The following is a 21,936-nucleotide window of genomic DNA, read 5'->3' on the forward strand; positions in this document are numbered from 1 at the left end:
AGCGGGGATGTTTTATTTTACAGTACAACATCATTAAGGTTCAGCACTATGTCTGCAATACCCAATACGTAATACTATACCTTCATGAGTGAATTGAAACTATGTTCGCTGAAGACTTCTGTCAAGAAACCGATTTCTGCTGTGAGGTTGGCATCTGGCCGTAGTTGAGCTGTCAGCAGAGCCAATATTTCATGCAATCCTGCACATAAAACACCAGAATGATATCCATGGATTGTTATAGAAATAATACAGAGGGGATTTCTAGCGTTTTAACCTTGATTTCTTGAAAGTTGGACATTATTTCATATGTTTTGTTATTTGGCAGACTGAGTAAAGAACTTAAACCCATTGCATTTCCTTGCAGATGTAGGGATATATACTTGCATTTTTACCCTAAAACGTTAGCTCAAAATAGGATATTGCATGTCAGACATATTTTGGCTTGAAACACTCATGAGCCGCAATTGTTATGGTTTCACCCATGTTTACCAATTCCCTTCTTCCAGATTTTGTGTGGTTAGTCTTGGGGAACTGAAGAAAATCACTGCCAGTGAAGAGCATTTCTTAAGCCATCCAGGAGAGAAAACCAATTATCCTTCTTTTTGGTTCCAGGCCATTCTTGGACACTGTTCAACAGCAAATTCTCATCATCCTGTTATGAAGATTCTTCATGTCTACTGTATCTTGGGGAAATTGAAAGCTTGCGGAAAACTTGATTTATTTAAAGTTTTGTGGAAATACAGCAACCATTTTATTCACCAGCTGCCTATGGGATCAGGAGTGTACCGGTTGATTAAGTATTCCAGTGATCAAGAGGTCCACATAATCAGTGTAATAACGCACATTCAACCATAGGACTGTAACGCAAATGGTAAACACATAAAACTTGTAATTAACTTTGTGATGACTGTAATGAGGTTAGCCAGGTGGACCTCATAGAATAGGAGTTCTCTGATTGGGGCTGTTAACCTGGTCCATTCAGGGACCCCTGACTGACAGATATAAACAGGAGGGTCAGAGGTTCTGCTCGCTCCAAGAGCTGGCTCTGAGGAAGCTGTATTTGTGTCAAAGACTCTCCACTTGTAATTAAAAGTAATTGGTGACGGGATACCGGCCTCTGTGGAGTTATTTCAATGGTCAGGATAAATCGCTTAAACAACTTATCTTAAACTTACTGGCAGAGAACTTTCTCACTTGCACCCTCAATTGACTACATGGACATCATGGAGATTGCAACAATACAGTTTACTTTCAGTGCTTCACAGTATAATTTTATCTGGTTTATTGAGAGACCTGATTCGTCAGCCACCAATTAAAACAAAATTGCTTTACCTGGAATTGGTTTCTTTAAAATAGGTAATTGAAAAGTCTACGAGGACATTGGAGGTTTTTTTGTTAACCAGGCTTCCAAGAAATCGTGTGACTGGTGGTGCCTACTTGTTCTGTTGTTATACCTTGCCTGGACTGGATGGAGTGTGATTTGGTATCTGGAATTAATTGGGGGAACAAGAAGCAGGGTGGCCCAGTTGACCTCTTCTATTTCTGAAAATGTTGTGATCATTTGAAACTTATTCTTTCCTTTGAAAGAGAGATTGAAGGAATTTTTCAATTTATGTTCCCTGAGCAGACACCAAAGAGAGCCAAATGACTAGAGACTTGACTAAACATGCCAGAATATCAGAGCGGCAGACCTTGGAATATTCTACACTTCCATCGCATTCATCTTCTAGCATAACTCAAATGGCCAGAAAGTTTATTCTTAAAGTGGACTTCTGCAGTGAAAAAAATCAATGCTTCCTCTTTTCCAGAAGAATGTTTGTGTGTTTTGGGTTAATTAGTGGATCAGATGCTTAAACGTCTATTTGTATGCTAACTGGTTATTGCAGCCTCATCGAATGGTTTTTGTTTTGATAAAATGCCAATAATTGTGTTTCTTAAATAACCCATTGATGGATCTTTTTAGTTAGCTTGACATAGATATTTAAGTCGCCATCATGGTAACAAGGTAAACTATTGTTTCTTTCTTCATGTTGTGAGATGTAGGTGACAGTGCACTCCCCCAGCCTCAGTCATAGCAACCCCAGGAGACACAGAGGTCATTGGCACCCATTGGTGTACCATAGTCTATGGAAAATGATGCTGAGTCTTGGTTTGGCTGGAAAATCTGTGACTCCACGTGTAGAGAGTTTCTGTACCTGTGGTGTCAACAACATTGCAAAGGGTGGTTGGAAGTTCTACCTCTTTGAATTCCAAACAAGACTTCCCAAAATCATGGCAACCCAGATGAAATGAGCCTTGGCTTTCCCAATGGATTCTGTTGGAATTATACCAGAACTCAGTGAAATCCATAAGAAAACTTTGAGGCTTTGTACATAACTTCAGCAATGTTATGAATAGGAAATGTAAAGCATCATCTCTAGAAGTATTTTATAGCATTGTGTCAGTTGGACACAAACATTGGCATCAGGATTCTTTTAAAAAGTAACATGGAAATTTGTAACAATTAAGAAATAATTGAGGTGCACTTATGTGTTCATGTTTCTTTACGTCTCTTCTGGCATGGTGATAATGTCCATATCTCTGAAACAGAAGGCCCTCATTCGAGTCCTACCTGGTCACGAGTGTGTCAAACATATCTGAATGGGTTGATTAAAAATATCTACATCAGAAAGCCAAAGATGTAGTGCTTTTGTCATTAGATTAGTAATCCAAAATAGCAGATAATTATCTGGGGCTCAGGGTTTGAATCCCACCGAGGCAGATGGTAGAATTTTAATTCAATAAAAATAGGAGATTTGAAGCCTAATCATGACCACGAGATCATTGTTAATTATCATAAAGACCCATCTGGTTCATTTATGTCCTTTAGGAAAGAAAACTGCCATCTTTACCTGGTCCGGTCTACATGCGATTCCAGACCCACAGCAATACGGATGGCTTTTAAACGGCCTAACTAGACATTCAGATGTATGAACCACGAGAAAGCAGAAAAGGTATGAAACGAGACAGACAGTCTGATCTCAATTAAGGCACCAGAAAAGACAATGACAGAAACAGCCCTGTTGACTATGCAACATCCTCCTTACTAAAGCTTGGGGCTAGGCCAAAATTGGGACAGCAGTCTCACTGACTGCTCAAGCAACAGGCATCATACTGATGGAATTATACCTTCCAGGTAACCTTCCAGACACAGTCATCACAATTCCTGGGTACGTTTTGTTCCAATGGCAGGACAGACCCAGCAGAAGTGGCGACACACTGTTGGGAGAGAGCTGCCTTTGGAGTCCTCAATATTGAATTTCGACCCCATGAAGCCTCATGGCATCAAATCAAACATGAGCTAGGAAACTTTCTGCTGATTACCATCTACTGCCTGACCTCAGCCGATAATTCTGGGCTCATCCATGTTGAATACTATTTGAAGAAAGCATTGAGGATAGCAAGAGTGTAGAATAAATCTCAGGTGGGACCCTTAAATGTACATAGAACATAGAACATAGAACATAGAACAATACAGCGCAGAACAGCCCCTTCGGCCCTCGATGTTGCGCTGACCTGTGAACTAATCTAAGCCCCACCCCCCACACTGTCCCGTCATCATCCATATGCTTCACCAACAGTGACTCAACAGCACCACTATTGACTGAGCTGGTCGAGTTTCAAAGGACATAGTTGCCAGACTTGGTCTGTAGTAGGTCATAAGTGAACCAACCAGAGTGAAGAACATACCTGAACTCATCCTCACCGATCTGTCTACCATAGATGCACCTGTCCATAATAGTATCAGTAAGAGTGACCACTGCACAGTCCTTGTGAAGGTGGCATTACATCTTCACTTTGAGAAGGCCAACCCTCGTGTTGTGTGGCAAATGGACTGCAGCAGCTCAAGAAAAACGCACACCAGTACTTTCTCAATAGCTACTAGGGATGGGCAATAAGCTCTGACCCAGCCAGCAATGTCCCTTCCCGAGAATGAATATTAAAAAAAAGCCTGACCTCCCCAACTAACACTCCTCAATTAATGACAATCCCATAGAATATATTATTTCTTTTTAGAGCAAAACAATACAATTAGTAAAGTGCCCTTTTTACATGCAGGTGTAGGTCCAAATCAAAAACAGATGCTTTTAAGTAATATCAATGGCCCCTTTTAGATTTTACAATTCTATAGTTTCCTGTATGGTGTTCTGTTGCAAGTCTCCAGCAACTGTTTTATTCATTATGCTGTCAGATTTACATTGAACACAATGATAGACACATCATCTAGCAGCACAGAAAGAAATCATTTGGCTTATCAAGTCTGAGTATGTTCTTTTGAAGAGCTATTTGTTTAAGTACATCCTATTCTTTCCCATATTCCTGCAGGTTCCTTCTTCAAGTAGCTATCCAATTCTCTTTTCCAAAGCTACTATTAAATCTGTCCCTACCACACAATGTATTTCAAGTCCTAATTCATAGCAGCCCTAGAGTGCAGAAACAGGCTATTCTGCCCATCGAGGCAATGCCAACTCTCTGAAAAGCATCCCTCCCAGACCCACCACATCCCTGTATTTCCCATGGCCAATCCACCTAACCTGCACATCTTTGCACTGAGGAAGAAAACCGGAGCACGGGGAGAGTGTGCAAACACCACACAGATAGTTGCCCACAGGTGGATTCAAACACTGATCCTCGGTACTGTGAGGCAGCAATGCTAACCAACTGAGCCACTATGCCTTTCCCACATCAAGAACATCAACGAGAGTGAGAGTTGAACCCATGCATGCAGAGCACAATGTATTAGCAGTCTGAGACCTTAACCTCTCGGCTACTTCGTCACATTTCATCATATCACCTCTTTTGCAAATCAACTCAAATCTGTGCCCCCTGGTTTTCAATGTTTTAGCCAGTGGAAATGGTTTCTCTTTATTTCTTGAGTACAAACCCTGCACAATTTTAAAGGCTTCAATCATATCTCCTCTGTTCCTTTTTTGCTCTAAGAGGCACAATTAATTAACAAGAATTGCACAATGGATCTTTTCCAGTGTCTTCATTCTTAAACCCTTTAACTGAAGGAATTCATGTTGCATTTCCCATCAAAATGTTACTCTTCATTATAAAAATCTGAATATTAATCTTTTGCTACTAACTACTAAAGAGTTTGAAATAATACTCCATAAATATAGAAAAACTAGTATCTTCAGTGTTGACATTTTCTCTGCACTGACTGAAACTTTTAAAACCACATCGTACCTTCTAGTGTTGAACCCATCATTTATCTCTCAACCAATAACAATAAAACAAATTGTCTAGCCATTTATTTTAAAGTGGTTTGTCAGATCTTTATGTACATGAATTATCTTTACCAACAATCGAACAGAGTTGACACATCATTGACTGACTGTTAAATGCTTTCAGATGTTCTGAGGAAATAATAGGTACTTTATGAACGTAAGCTTTATGTTAATTCCAGTTCAGTTACACAAGCTGTTGGTGATGTTACATTTTCTTTTGTTACTTTCTCAAATTTACGTGGAGTTCACAATCCAAAAATGAATAATGCACTCCAATGTATCAGACCTTAAATCACCCTTTGAATCAAAGAGTGTAGTCCACACGTCATAGTATCCATTTAAAGTGTTTCTTTGAAACATGAACTTCTTGCAAATTTATTGCTGAATTGTTTGCTTTTGTAATCATACTTATAAATATATTAGAGCAACAAACCTACATTTATTTAGGTCTTTTCACCAGATTCGTACATCTCAGGCACTGCACAATCAATGAAGTAGTTTTGAGATACAGTCATGGTGGTATAGCTGGCAACCAGCCAGGTCCCACAAACAGAATTAAGGGCAGCAATTTTGTAAATAAGCCAATCACTCAAACTATTTTGGTGATGTCAATTGACGAAGAAATATTGGCAACATAAATCCCCTGCTTCTCATCAGGTGGTGTCATGGAGACTGTACATTCTTCAACTATGATAGTTTAGGCCTTAGTTTAACAATTCATCTAAAGGCACCATCTTGTGCCCAGCTATATTGTTTGCTCAAGAGTCTGAAGTTGGAGTTATAAGGTAGCAACAACAAGCTCTGTTTTAAAACACTGGCCTCGTGTTGCTAAGTTATATCTGCAAATTGTGCTGTCAGGTTAAAAAAGAACAACTTTCATTTAAGAACATAATTAGCTATATGAATATCTAACAATGACATCATCTTTCCATGAGGCTGTGAGATAGCAAAGTCATGTCGTCATTTCCTGTGATGAGGTACACTCTGTTTCATTCATCACCCAGTAACCAATTATACTATAGAATTTGTCGTCATGACTTTCTGACACAATAAGAATGCCCACACTGAAACAAGGCTGACATGAGGTATCAGTGGAAAGGTAAGAACTTGAAGTCCCCAGTTGAATTCTATTACTCAAATTGTTTTTTGATACTTATAGACAGCAGCATTTTAGACTAAATCCGACCATGCCAACAGACTTGTGATCCTTCAGTGTTTACATTGAGTGTCTACTTTGAGAAATTTGGTGAATTGTCTGACAAATATTGACATGTCTTTTGGTTTAAGCTGGTCTGTGTCTTATACTCAATTATTTATCCATTTGGTGAGCGACAATGCACACATTTCAAGCCAGTGGAACTCTGTAATTCGGACAGTTTATGTTGGGTAAACATGCGGAGCAGGAATTGAATGGTGTAAAGTGTGTAAGCTACCAAGGTATAGCAAAATGTGACACTTCATCTTCAGTAGAATTTGTAATTTAGAAATAGACACATATTAGGTTGCCAAACTGCATTTATTTGCCTTGATTGTTTCAGTTGCATTCATAATGATCTTTGTTACTAACCAGCTGAGATCAACCACTCGAATAGAATCCAAACAAATATCACTCAGAGATAGGGGAGCAGAAATTGGAAATCCTGTCACATAATCAAGATTATGTCTAAATAAAATTAATTTGCGTAGCTGACCTTTAAAACTGAAATAGACTTTAGCTATTAATTTAAACTCTCAAGGCCAAATACTCTCTATATAATATTCAGGCAAAGCTGCATTTCTGTATCAAGTGTAATTTTAGAATTTATTTACAGATTAACAGCTTCTGACACTGTGAAATATTCATTCTTTCTGTTGAATATTCTTCTTTTGAAATTACAATCATTCTATCCTACAAGAGTTAATATTCTTTGTTTCTAAAAGTTGAAAATTTGGGACTTCTCCTTGCATTCAATCAGATCCTACTTATACAGCTGTAAACGTCATTGAAAAATGCATTAATCACTTGGGACTATTGTAGTCATTGTCGTTTGACCTCTACACTTGTACTTCATTAATTGGCTAATTTAATTGCTCTCATCTGACAACTCGTTGAGGACAAAAGTTCCAAGGAGGTTTTTGTAAATCTGAAGTTAAAGTTTGTCTTTTAGTATCTCCGAACTGAGATTTTAATTTAACCTTAAACTTGTGTTTTGATCTATGGCATGACATTTAAACTTTATAAAGTACACTGTTCTTTCCGTCTATGATGGTTTGACTTCTCCACAGGTATTACATTATCTGTTGGCCCTGCCTGTTGTACTATGGTCAGTGATAGCAGACTTAGGTCTGTGGGGTAATGCCCCACAACTGACCTCAGTCTGTACTAATTCTTGGGGAATTGTTGCAATATCTCTGCGCTGCTGTCTCTCTGGAAAGATACTTCAAACTTCAGTTCTACCTATAGTTTGACTAAAAGCAGACTATTTAGCCAATTATCTCGCTTTTGCATATGGGATCTTGCTGAGCAGAAATGGACTTCAATAATAATGATTGCATTTCAGAAGTAATCCATCAGTTGCAATACACATTGGGACATCATGATATATATACATTTAAATCCTTCAAAACAATATTTTGACTCTGTCTTAACTGTACAGTGCATAAGTCATTGAGTTCGAAATGTTAACGTGGCGATGTCAAAATTGTCCTTGGGCTGAAGAAGATTCTTTACGATTGCAATTATCCAGTGGTGCCAAGCTGCAAGTGTGGGAATTCTGAATGAGGATCACATTAATCTTGCCTGTATTGCTCAATGGTCAACTAATCACTCAATAGCTCCGTATAATTATGATTTTACATACAGAGAGTAAAGCTGTTGATGATGGTCTGGTATTGGCGATCAAACTGATATTAGTGGAAAAATAAATTGGACAGTTTTAATGACAGACATTCAACAAACAATGCTAGTAATTACCTTCCAGGACTCAACTGAAAATTAGCCCCAGCATCCAGATGAAGTTAGCAAGAAAGTTGCTGATGTGTCAATACTACCGTTAGAAGAAGAAAAAGTAGCAATGTTTCCTTGTTCATAAGATACCAATTCTGCCGCTCCCAGCAGGTTGGCACCACCAGACACACATTCTCCTCCCCTGTCAGTTTTCTCCAGAGATCACTCCTTCTGGGACATCTTGACCCACTCCTCCTTCACTCCCAACATGTTTGCACAACCCATGGCACCTACCCATGCAATTGCAGAAGGTGCGACACCTGCCCGTTTACCTCCTCCCTCCTCATTATCCACAGCTTCAAACAGACCTTCCAGGTGAAGCAGTGGTTTATGTGCACTTCATTCATTCCAGTCTACTGTATTCATTGCTCACTATGTGGTCTCCCCTACACTGGGAAGATGAAGTGCAGAATGAGCGACTGCTTTGCACAACTCCTATGTTCTGTCAGCAAAAATAATCCTGAACTTCCAGTTGCTTGCCACTTCAACACATCACCATGTCCCTTACCAACATCTCTCTATCAACTTCCCCAATATTACTTGGATTCCCTTTGTGCCCAGGGCTTAGATAGGGTAGAATTTGGTCAGGGTTTCTTGAAGCAATATCTAAATAGTCCAACTGTGGAAGGGGCTGTACTAGACCTTGCCTTGGGGAAATGTGCCTGGCCAGATGATCAAAGTTTCAGTAGCGAGTGTTTTGAGAATAGTGATCATAATTCTATAAGCTTTAAAGTGATAATGATTAAGGAGAAAACTGGTCCTCAGGTGAAAGCACTAAATTGGGAAAGGCTCATGAATATAGTATTGGGCAGGAACTGGAGAAATTAGATTGGGGGAGGCTGTTTAAGGGTAAATTGACATCTGATATGTCGGAGTCTTCTAAAGGCCAGTTGATCAGAGTTCAAGAGCAGCATGTTCCTGTGAGGATGAAAGATGAGAATGCCAAGATTTGGGAACCTTGGATGACAAGAAATATCAAAAGTTTAGTCAAAAAGGAAAAAGAAGCATAAGTAAAGTTTAGGAAACTGAAATCGGACAAAGCCATGAGGAATATAAAGAAAGCAGGAAATAACTTAAACAAGGAATTAAGAGGGCTGAAAGGGGCCATGGAATGTCCTTGGCATGAAGAATTAAAGAGAATCTAAAAACATTTTATTGATATATGTTAGGGGCAAGAGGTAACTAGGGAAAAGGTAGGTCCACTCAAGGACAAAAGAGCAAATTTATGTGGAGGCAGAGGAAGTTGGTGACGTCCTTAATGAATATTTTGCATTGGTATTTACCAAGAAGAAGGAAATGGATGATGGTAAGATTAGGGAGGCGTGTGTTGATATTCTAGGGCATGTTGAAATAAAAAGGAGGAGATATACGTTTTCTCGAAAAACACTAAGGTCGGTCAGTTCCCAGGATTTGAGGAGATCTATCCTGGGATACTGAGGGAGGCAAGTGAGGAGATTGCTGGGGTCTTGAAATGTGCCTTTTCATCCTCTTTAGCCACAGCAGAAGCTCTGGAAGAGTGGACAATAGACAATGTTGTTCCTTTTATTTAAGAAAAGCAACAGGGATAAACCAAGAAATTACAGTCCAGTGACCCTTACAATCGGGGTAGGGAAATTATTGAAGAAGATTCCTGGCGATAGGATTTACCTGGATTTGGGAAAAAAAAGAGGAACTAGATTTAGATTTTTATTGTCACATGTATTCAAGTATAAAAGAACAGGAATACAGCAAAAAGTGTATAATGTCACCACACAGGTGCCTCGCAAGTACAAGTACCTGGGTGTAGAATCATAAGAACAAGGTAGGAAGAAGAACAAAGTTAAAAGTTAAACATTACAATGGAAAAGTAAAGAATTAAAGCTAAAAGTCAAGTCTTTTGAAAGTGCTCAGCCATGTTGGGACCACACTTCCTACAGCCACTTGATCTCTTCTTCTTTGTCATACTTTCCCTGTACAGCCAATTTCAGGAATCCCAAATTGGGCCTACCATGCTGCTGCCAAAGCACTGCTGCTCCTGTCGACCTACCTGGAGTACCGCACTACCACAGCTGACTGATGTGATAGTCAGCATGGCTTTGGGTGGGGGAGGTCTTGTTTCTCAAATCTGGGTTTTTGAGGAAGTAATATGGATGATTGATAAATGTAGGGTGTTGGATGTTGTCGGCATGAATATTACTAAAGCATTTGACAAGGTCCTCATGGTAAGGTGGTCTAGAAGATCCATTGTGAGTTGGTTCATTGAATATAAAATTGACTTGGCCATTGAAAACAGAGGGTAGTTGTGGAGGGGTGTTTTACTGACTGAAGGTTTGTGACCAGTGGCATTCCTCAAGGAACCTCTGTTGTTTGAAATATATGTTAATAATTTAGATCAAAATGTAAGTGGTCTGATTTATAAGTTTGCAGACGAAGTGAAAATTGTGGAATTGTAAATATTGAGGAAGGCTGTCAAAAGATATAGTCGATAATTTAGAAAGTTGGGCAGAGAAATGACAGATGGAGTTTAATCTAGAGAAGTGTGAAGTGATGCATGTTGGGAGATCAAATGCAAGAGGAATGTGTATAATAAATGGCTAAAATTTTAACTTCCATTTTAAAAACAATATCTGTTTTAAGGATTAAGCGAGAAACTTAGAGATTCTTCTCTTCATTAAATTTCAAATAAGTTTCTATTTTTCACACAAGGAAATCATCCTGTTGTACCTGCTGCTGTTGACAGAACTGGCATGGTGTCTATGCTGAATCCAAAGGAGAAGTGTTTCACTTTTTCAGGGTGTTATTTTTTTCATTCGATGGACTCCTGCAGAAGAGGATACAGATCATAAGAAAATACATTAAAAGCCATAAACTGCAAAAAATTGTGATAAAAATCCACTGAATGTAGCAGATTAATTTTTATTCTGTAGAATTTCTGACTGTCAAGTTCACAATAACAGGTACCTGGCTAGGTGAAGGACAACTTCTAGGAAAGGGTCACCGGACCTGAAATGCTAACTCTGATTTCTCTTCATCAATGCTACCAGACCTGCTGAGTTTTTCCAGCAACTTCTGTTTTTGTTCCTGAGCTCAAGGCTCCAGTTTCCTAGGACTTTATGCCTAAGGAGAGGTGTGCATAGTACAGTTGATCAGCAATTTGCAAATCGTTAAAACACATCCCAGTGGCAGGTGGTAAGGAGGGAATAGATTCCCAGTCAACCATGTTGCGTCCTCTACTATCTCATGCCATATCTCCAAACTATAGGTGCAATGTGTGTAAAGCATGTGTGTTACCATAGCAACCTGGACTTCCTGTGACACATCTTACCACCATATGCCTGGCTAATTAGAGATTAAACTAAAACTTTAACAGGGAATAGAAATCAAAGATTATGACTATCTGTGGCAGATTGACCTAAAAGTCATTCCAAAAATTAAGATTTCTATTACTGAAATGATGACAACTATTTCGATAATCTTTGAACATGAATAGCGTTCTTTGACAATGTTGTTTTGATCAAGCCCAGCCATATTGATGCAATAAATCCTCCAACTGAAGCCTCAACTTTCCCTTTAAAAATTTTCTTTTCCCTGAAGGAACTAACACCATTTCAGTTACCACTATAAAGCTACCAAAAGCCTTCCAACTATGTTTCATCATGACTAAAACATAATCATGGAAAATCTGTTGACTTTTTCATTACCAACTTTCAACCTGTGTCCCCAGTGTATTCATTTTCCAGTCAGGATAGTGAAGAATTTTCAGGAAAGGAAACTTTGGTTGACTTTTCTTTTCCCCTTGGTAGAAAAAGGGTGCTGTGTGACAATATTATGGCTTTAAGAAATGTACTTTTTTTTTTGTTTAGTGAAGAAAGTTTGAATCTGCTTCAGAGCCAATAAAGTAAACAGTTTGTGAGGCCTTGGTGTTTTCTCTAAAGTTGGAACAATAGAAGCAGCCTGGATGGGTGGAGCCAAGCATGCCCAGAGCCAGAATTTGTAGTTTTATTTTGTTCAGTAACAATTGCTGGGGTCTTGAAGCTGGGTTTGGCAGCTGCAGTACATCTCTCTCTGTTACTCTCTCTGAGTTTTTCTGTCTTGATGTTTTTCCTCCTGGACTGGAGAATTATATATGAGACTATCTATATTCCTAAATTTGCCTTTGCCAAAGTTGTGTTTATGGGATGTTAATATATCAGAACAGCTATTGAATAGTAGTTAAATAATCCATTACTCTGTTAAATTTTCCAATAGTTATGTTACTCCAACTTCTTTCTTTTGTTGTATTTTAACTATAATGTATGAATAAAATGTGTTTTGCTTCAAGACGAGTAGTTTAACCAATCTTATTGCATCCAGAATGCAATGGCTGGCACCTGCCTTTAAAATTAGGGAAAATTAGGGTCTAGGTTATCCCCTTTAAATACTTGGAGGGGATTTGGAATGGTCCATAACAATTGATATCAGTTGCAGCCATTGGTACGGATCCTAGCTGGGATCAATTGACTCAGCATAAGTGGGGATCAAAGCTGTGGTCATCTTCATCTGGTTAAAGCATTATCAGGCTGAGCCACAGACTCAGACAGTGGGTAGGAGGTTGATCAGGTGGGCTGGAAGTGGGTGGGTGTTGTTTCATGCCATTGGCAATTTGCTGTTGCCATCAACTCCAACCCCTAAGCCATTTTGAGGAAGGTTTCAGTGGGGGTAGGGGGTGCAGAATGGCTATCCACATGCAAGTGATGGGTATTCAGTTAAACTCATTGTAAAATCGACTAAAGTCTGAATGGAAGTTTTTAGCATAGCTTCTGCCTGGAGGCAGTATGACAATGGTAGCCCAGGAGACTGGAGGCAGATTCGAATGACGTTTACTTATAGCAGCAGGCTGCATCAGTGGATCAGAATTCAGGATATGTTCAGAGCTCTGCGGAAGCATCAGTTTTGATCTGCCCCCCAACCCATCCCCGTATTGAGTCCCAAAGCAAAGGTAAAGCTCTGCACAGAGATTCTGAAATCTGCAGAATAATTGCTCACATTAAAACAGTGCCCAATAGATTTATCGTGAAAACTCACTGTTGAAATGTTGAGCGTTATATATCTACACAGTCTTTACATCATGGAAAAAGACTCTTTGGCCCACTGAGTCCAAGCTGGTTACAAAACATTCATTTTCTATGGTTTGACCAATGTATAATACCTGTCCCTTTTTGGCATCAAAAAGTGAACCAGAAAATGTGAGCAATACTTAAAAATCCACACAGCATGGAAACAGGCCATTCAGCCCAACAAGTTCACACCAACCCTCTGAACAGCAAACCTACCCAGACACATTCCCCTTGCCCATCCCTGTAACCCTGCATTTCCCATGGCTCATGCGCCTAATCTACACCCCTGAAAACTATGGGCAATTGAGCATGGCCAATCCACCTGATTCACACATCTTTGGACTGTGGGAGGAAACCAGAGTACACAGCAGAAACCAACGCAAACACGGGGAGAATATGCAAACTCCGCACAGACAGTCACCTGAGGGTGAAATCTAACTTGGGTCCTGGATGCTGTGAATCAGCAGTGCTAATCACCGAGCCACTGTGCTGCCTGTAAGTACTGTTGGCATGATTCAAACCAAAAGTATCACAAGTGAAAACATTTATTGCACAGTAATGTTAAACTAGCAAGATTTTAAGACTGTATTCAAACTTGCTCTTTGACAGTGTTTCTTTCATTTATTAATCCCCGGGCTGTGAATAAACCTGGGAAGGCTGCATTCACTTGCATCCCATATTGCGAAGAGTAAAAGAATTTATACCCACACATAGTGAATAGGAAGATCTTTGCTCTGAGTTAAATTTTCTTTGCCAGGAGGCTTCGGGACTCTTGGATTAGACAGAGATAAATTAATTGTTAAAGAGAATCTGCAGCCTTATTTGCTAATGTTTAAGTGAATGTTAAAATAATAAGATCTGACAAGCCAGGTTTAATTCTGAAATCTTACTTGCCCAGTAGTAACACCAGGTGGGATTATAATAGCAGTCAACCTCTATTTTACAGCCTGCAAATGTGTCTCTTACTTCCCTCATAACTGTGAGGGCAGTACGGCTATAGTTGCAGTAGTTTAAGACATACCTACTCTTTTTAATTAGGTGCTGATGACATTTCACAATGCTGATTATCAACATCCATGCTAGCAGTTCACTTTTACACTCTACATATTAAGTTGATCCCTGTTTTTGGAAGCGTTTTGCTTTTGAGACTTTAAAGGTCAAAGTATGCGTTGACATCTGTGATCGTTTGTCTTTTTTTTTAAACCTGGAGTTTAGATTAAGAACGTAAAACAGTACAGCACTGTACAGGCCCTTCAGCCCACGATGTTGTGCCGACCTATTATCCTTCTAAGATCAATCTACCCTACATTTTACTATCCTCCATGTGTCCAGCCAAGAGTCGCTTAAAAGTCTGCAAAGAGATTAAGATGAACCATTCATCAGGAGACAAATAATTAGATTTAAAAATGCAACCTGGGAATAAACTTTTTGGTCTTAGTCGTAATACTCCACACAAATTATAACCTAAACCCTAAGTATATTTCACACTGGTTCCATATCCTTTTATTCCCGTTTTTCGTTTTGCTCTATTTCTTATATTCTTCAGTGTTGAGATGGCCTCAGAAAATGTGCTTGAATGCTTTCCTGCTGGCAGGAGATTGAATGTCCATCTGTTACCATGGAGAAATTGTGACTGGACTGATGGAAACCTGGCTTAGATTTCTTGGCGATCAGTATTATTAATTACATTAATTGCATTGGAATTAAAAGAGACGAATTAATGTCTGAGGTGTTCAATCATAGATCCAAGCCAAACTTGCTTTGATAATTTTTATAATTCATAATCTTCAAAAGATTGCCTTGTGCATAAAATCATCATCTGCAACACTCAAATAACGTAAACTTCATCCATACAAAGATCCTGTGAATTATCCTCATGCAATTACATCCACAAAATGCCAGCTGTGGCTCAGTGGGTAGCCTCTGATCCAGAAGGCTGTGGGTTCAGTTCGCAATCCAGCAAATTAAGCACAACAATCTGCATTGCTATCCCAGTTAAACGGAAACCTCTCTGTCTACTTTGCTGAATGTTAAAGATCCAACAGTACTATTTTAATGAAGAGCAGGGGATGTCTTCCTCATGTCCTGACCAATATTAACCTTCAATCAACCTCCCTTAAAATAGATGACTCAGTTGTAATTCCCATTTGTGGGAGCGTTTTGTGCTGCATCCCCTACAATAAAACTGTGCTACACCTGCCCCCACACCTCGTCCCTCACCCCTATCCCAGGCCCCAAGATGACATTCCACATTAAGCAGAGGTTCACCTGCACATCTGCCAATGTGGTATACTGTATCCATTGTACCCGGTGTGGCTTCCTCTACATTGGGGAAACCAAGTGGAGGCTTGGGAACCGCTTTGCAGAACACCTCCTCTCAGTTCGCAACAAACAACTGCACCTCCCAGTCGCAAACCATTTCCACTCCCCCTCCCATTCTTCAGATGACATGTCCATCATGGGCCTCCTGCAGTGCCACAATGATGCCACCCGAAGGTTGCAGGAACAGCAACTCATATTCCGCCTGGGAACCCTGCAGCCTAATGGTATCAATGTGGACTTCACCAGTTTCAAAATCTCCCCTTCCCCCACCGCATCCCTAATCCAGCCCAGTTCGTCCCCTCCCCCCACTGCATCACACAACCAGCCCAGCTCTTCCCCTCCACCCACTGCATCCCAAAACCAGTCCAACCTGTCTCTGCCTCCCTAACCTGTTCTTCCTCTCACCCATCCCTTCCTCCCACCCCAAGCTGCACCCCCATCTACCTACTAACCTCATCCCACCTCCTTGACCTGTCCGTCTTCCTGGACTGACCTATCCCCTCCCTACCTCCCCACCTATACTCTCCTCTCCACCTTTCTTCTTTTCTCTCCATCTTCGGTCCGCCTCCCCCTCGCTCCCTATTTATTCCAGAACCCTCACCCCATCCCCCTCTCTGATGAAGGGTCTAGGCCCGAAACGTCAGCTTTTGTGCTCCTGAGATGCTGCTGGGCCTGCTGTGTTCATCCAGCCTCACATTTTATTATCTTGGATTCTCCAGCATCTGCAGTTCCCATTATCTCTAATAAAACTGTGCCGACACTTCAGTAATGCTTCATTGGTTGAAATACTTTGTGAACGTTTGAGATCATAATAATATGATTTCCTTCACCCTTTCAAAATGAAAACAGTGCCTTGTGTTCAACGTATTATTTTTGTTATTTATGTACAAAGATCTCAAAAGATGAATACTAGAATGACTTCAGCAAACATCAGCTCCTTGTGTAGATGTCATGGGGACTGGTAGGAAGGCTATTCTACTCCACAGTTACTCTCTGTAGTATCATAGGTCATGTTCACGTAACCTATTAATGCTTGCAGTGATGCAGTAAACTTTGCGCAGTTAACTCAACAAGACTCTTCCAGTTAGACAAAAAGGATGGATATCCAAATTGATACTATATTACTTTTGGCTTGAAGAAGCCACATGTGACAGCAATGGTGGGCCTCTGTTCGAGCAAAGTGGGCCACAATTTCTTCATAATGCCAACCAGAAAAAAATAGGAATGTGGGATTTCAAGGGAAAATGTTTGCTGGTAACCCTGAATAATTCAAAACAGGCATAAAAGCTGGGAGAGCCTCCATTATAGCTGAAAATCATGGTAAAATACTCCAGTGCACCAGGAAATTATGGGATGACCTCTAATACTGCAGAATAAAAATTTGAAAAGATAATAACATATCCAAGCAAACTAGTAAGCTATGGAATCAGAAATAGTATTGTCAGGGAGATTTACGTTCAGAGATGGTCCAAATAGAACACAAAATAAGACATCACAGAGGAGACAATGCTTGAATTTTAGAATAGCTTGTAAACTGGATTTGGAAAGAAACTGAACAAGTAATATACTTTTATACACAAATAGGTGTACACCAGATTATGTTTTTGTTTGACAAGGATAATGAACCATATGACAAATGGAAAGAGATTTTGAAAACTTTTGCCACTATTTCAACCTCGGACCTAATAAAATTCTGGTAATGACACCGTTTGCAATATCCAGGTGAATCCTAGATGGTTTAATTAATGGTTTCTAAAGGCCAGTGGAGAGATGCAACTACAATAAATTAAAGTCAAAGTTCATAAGAGATTGTGATAGGCATTACTAAAGGATCTTTTTCAGATTTGTTAAACCAAAGAATTACTAATTATAGAGCAAGCCATTCAGTTGGTGAGTAATGCAGAAGCCTTGAATCGATATTAACAGGAGAAGCAACAACTTGGAATCTTTCAAATCCAATCGGTCCTAGATATCAATCCATGAAAGACACAGCTAATAATCCAATACAACAGATAGGACAGGGGTTAGATATTAAAAATCCCTACCAGTATAGTAGAGCAGAGATACAGGCACAATCACTTCTGACTTTATAAAGTCAAAAATCATATGACACCAGCTTATAGTCCAACAGGTTTATTTGAAATCACAAGTTTCCAGAATGTAGCCTCTTTGTCAGGTGAAGTGAGAAAGAGGCACACAGAACACAGAATTTATAGGCAGAGAGATCAAGGGCAGAGAAATCAAAAGATCATAAAAATGGTGTTGGTGGAGATTTGAATAAAAAGTCCCTGCAGGTGATCAAAAGTGTTAGACAGTGTGAGTAAAATATTAACAGCTGAATACAAGCAAAGAGATAACCTATAATCTGAGTAAATGAGGCAGAGAGATAATTACAAAAATTAAAAATAAGGTATGCTGTAGACGAGGTACATGATTAGAATAACATGACAGGTATAAGAGTCACATGCAAAGGGTCTAACCAAAGTAATAGGTAATCCAAAACATATAAACTAATTAAGGTAGAGAGATCATCACGACCTTTCAAAGTGATCACATCAAAACAGGACAGGAAGGAAAATTTTACAGATACAGAACAGCGTGCTGGGGTCACATGTAGTGCAACATGAACACAATTGAGGCTGTCTTCATGGCTGCAGAACTTGGCTATCAGTTTCTGCTCAATGATTCTGCATCGTTATGGATCTCGAAGGCCACCTTGGAGGACACTTACCCGAAGATCAGAGGCTGAATGCTGTTGAACGCTGTCGTGTTTCCCAACAGGGAGGGAACATTCCTGTCTGGCGATTTATTGCACAGTGTCCATTCATCTGTTGTCACAGCATCTGCTTGGCCTCACTGATATGTGATGCCTCGGGGCAACCTTGTCTGCAGCGTATGAGATAGACAACATTGGCTGAGTTACAAGAGCATCTGCTATGTAGGTGGTGAGTGGTGTTCCCACATGTGATGGTAGTATCCATGTTGATGATCTGACATATCTTGCAGAGGTTGCTTTGGGAGGGTTGTGTGGTGCTGTGGTTGATGTTGTCCTGAAGGCTGGGTAGTTTGCTGCGAATAATGGTCAGTTTAAGGTTTGACAGTTGTTTGAAGGCAAGAGGTGGAGGCATGGGGATGATCCTGGTGAGGAGCACATTGTCATGAATAATATGTTGAAGTCTGTGAAGAACGTGCTGTAGTCTCTCCACTCTGGGGAAGTACTGAACAACACATACAGATGCTACAAATAATCCCACCACACTGTTCTTGAACTATAAAATCTTCGTCACCAGACCCGAAACATCGACTCTGTTTTCTCCTTTGCAGGTGCTGTCAGACCTGCTGAGCTTTTCCAGCAACTTTGTTTTTGTTTCCACTTTATAATTAGTTTGCACAGTTTTGGATTACCTATTACTTTGTTTAGATCCTCAGTGTGTGACTCTTACACCTATCATGTTATTCCAGCCATTTGGTTTGTCTCCAGCACCACCTTATTTTTAACTTTTTGTAATTATTTCTCTGTCTCATGTAATCAGATTATAGGTCATCCTTTTGCTCGTTATTCAGCTGTTAACACTTTACTCACACCATCTAACATTTTTGATTACTTTCAGAGACATATTATTTGACACTCCACTCACACCATTTGTATGATCTTTTGATTCCTCAGCCCATACATTCTGTGTTCTGCATGATTCTCCTTCACTTTGCCTGATGTGGGCGCTATGCTCCAAAAGCTTGTGATTTCAAATAAACCTGTTGGACTATAACCTGGTGTCAAATGACATCCGACTTTGTCCATCCCAGACCAACATCGGCACCTCCAAATCATGGCAGTTTATAAAACCAAGTGCTTTTATAGTTTCATTTTTATTCACTCATGGGATGAGGGCGTTGTTAGCAGACCAGCATTTATTGCCTGCCCTTAGCTGCCACTGAACTGAGCTGTTCGCCAGGCCATTTCAGAAGGCTGTTGAGAGTCAACCACATTGATGCTAGTCTGGTGTCATATATGGAAAGTATGATATGAGGACAGCAGATTTCCTTGCCTGAAGGACATTAGTGAGCCATATGGTTTATCTGACAATTGGCAAAGGTTTCATGGTCATCATTAGATTTTTGAGTCCAGACGCTTTTTTTTATTGAATTCAAATTCAATTTGTAAGAAGATGGGGACATTTAGAAAATTGGCTGAACCAGGACATCGGCATGGAAAAGCAGAAGACCAAAGAAATAACTCACAAATTTAAAAAACTGCAGTAGGATATTCAACTGTAACAAGTAAATCCAGCAAAATTTTCCTGAAATTACAATCGAGTTGAAAATGTTTTGTACTACAAATGAGCTGGAAAACTGTGACTTTAGTGGTTTGGCTGAAATGTTTTCAAAAGAAGTCAGATTCCAAGCACCAACAAAGATTACAAAGGAGTACATGCAAAGAGGCAGCAATTGGACCACATAGTGGGATCCTGTACTAATGTATGTCATACATGTGCAACCTGTAAATAGTTGGAACCCTGGAATAAACTCCCTATTGATTACTTAGCACAACCCTTCTACATAAACCTGAAAAGTGCACATCCTAAACCAAACTAGGTCACTTCAGGTTTGATGGAACCCATATAAAACAATATTAATTCATCTTCACCCTCCTCACCTCAGCGCATAGCTGTGCTCCCACTGTTGACAGGAAAGATCATCCCCACAGAATAATTTATGGAAACCTTCAATCAATTGCTAAGAGTTGTGTGGATGGCACAGACAGATATCAAGATGGACAAACGAGAGTCTGGAAAAACACAGCAAGCCAGGCAGCTTGGAGGGAAGGAGAAGTTAATGTTTCAAGTATTACCCTTCTTCAGGACTGGATGGATATCCTCTGCTTCCTTTTCCCTGCCTCTGTGCAATGCAGGTCTGTCTCTGCTGAATTACTCCTCTGACTCCCGGAGATATTTGTTTGTAAAGAAATCACAACAGCTCACGCTTTAGTTTACGTCCAAGGTTTACGCTATATTTCAGACAGAAGCGGACACTGTTTCCCTTTTCCCTGCTGCCGTAAATAATCTGACCTAAATTCACATCATTCGAGCATTGTATATTTTGTGAAATCACATACCAGTTCTGAGACATTCCTTTGAAATATGACATTTTAGATTCTCAGTAAAATAATTCATAAAATAATCAATGATTTGTAATAATATCGAACAAAATGATTTTTCCCCAAAAGGAGTAGTTTGATAATATTTCACATCATTTTCGTTATTCACTCATGGGACATAGGTGTCACTGGCTGGATCAGCATTTATTGCCCATTCCTACTATATAGAATACCTACAGAGTGGAAACTGGCCATTCGGCCCAACAAGCCCACACTGTCACTCCACAGAGTACTCCTCCCAGACCCATTCCCCTGCCCCTGCATTTCCCTTGTCTAACCCACTTAACCTAAACATCCGTGGACACTATGGGCAATTTAGCGTGGCTAATACCCCTACACTGTACACCTTTAGACTGTGAGAGGAAACGGGAGCACCTGAAGGAAACCCATGCAGACACAGGGAGAATGTACAAACTCCACACAGACAGTGACCTGACAGTGGAATCAAATCTGGGTCCCTGGCACAGAGCGGCAGCAGTGCTAACCACTGAGCCACGGTGCCACCTCACTTGCCCTTGAGAAGGCAGAGATGAGCTCCCATCATGACATGCTGCAGTCCATGTGTTCTAGGCCGACCCACAGTATACCATCATTTAACATAGTTCCAAACATTTTACACTATTTACTGTAAGAGTTAATTATTCAAACTTGTTACATCTTCCCATTACTTAAGAAAATTGGCCCATTGGTAATCATCATAAGTAGTCTGCCCCCATTGTTCAAGACTATCTAGAAGTAATAAATAAAGAAGCACTAGCAAGGATCAGCTTAATAAATAAGCAACATTAATTAATCACGCTGATTAAATTTTTCACGTTGCTGTCAACATCCTATAGCATTGCAAAGTGGTCGCAATTTCTCCAGTTTGCGGTGATCTTGATCAGTTTCTCATATATAGAACTTTGTTTGCATTTTGTAACAATGGTTGTATCAGAATGTTTCGGTTAAATAAAGAAAGGAAACATTTACAGTATGGCTTTATAGAGATTTCACCAGTGCAAAGTTAACAATTGTCAAGTTGTCTAAAACATTCACTTGAATAAGTTGTTGCACTTTATGGTTTACTATTTGTTAGCACATGTAAAATCATCATGAAGAATTAGATTGAAATCTTGAAGTTTACTT

At 39.8% G+C, this 21,936-nt stretch overlaps 1 protein-coding gene across 6 annotated transcripts in view; it reads right to left on the reverse strand.

Annotated features, from left to right (window-relative positions):
* The window catches only part of LOC125466345 (MAGUK p55 subfamily member 3-like), a 98,806-nt gene that overhangs the window by 70,453 nt on the left and 6,417 nt on the right, over window positions 1–21,936 (reverse strand). For all 6 annotated transcript variants that reach the window (XM_048560734.2, XM_048560732.2, XM_048560735.2 and 3 more), the window contains exons 2-3: window positions 10,963–11,059; window positions 81–199 (exon numbers count right to left, since the gene is read on the reverse strand). In XM_048560734.2, coding sequence (XP_048416691.1) covers window positions 81–199; window positions 10,963–10,987 — 144 coding nt within the window. In that variant the 5' untranslated portion in view covers window positions 10,988–11,059. The remainder of the gene's footprint in view (window positions 1–80; window positions 200–10,962; window positions 11,060–21,936) is intronic.

Source organism: Stegostoma tigrinum, chromosome 31, assembly GCF_030684315.1.
Source record: "Stegostoma tigrinum isolate sSteTig4 chromosome 31, sSteTig4.hap1, whole genome shotgun sequence".
In the NCBI taxonomy this organism is placed as follows: Eukaryota; Metazoa; Chordata; class Chondrichthyes; order Orectolobiformes; family Stegostomatidae; genus Stegostoma; species Stegostoma tigrinum.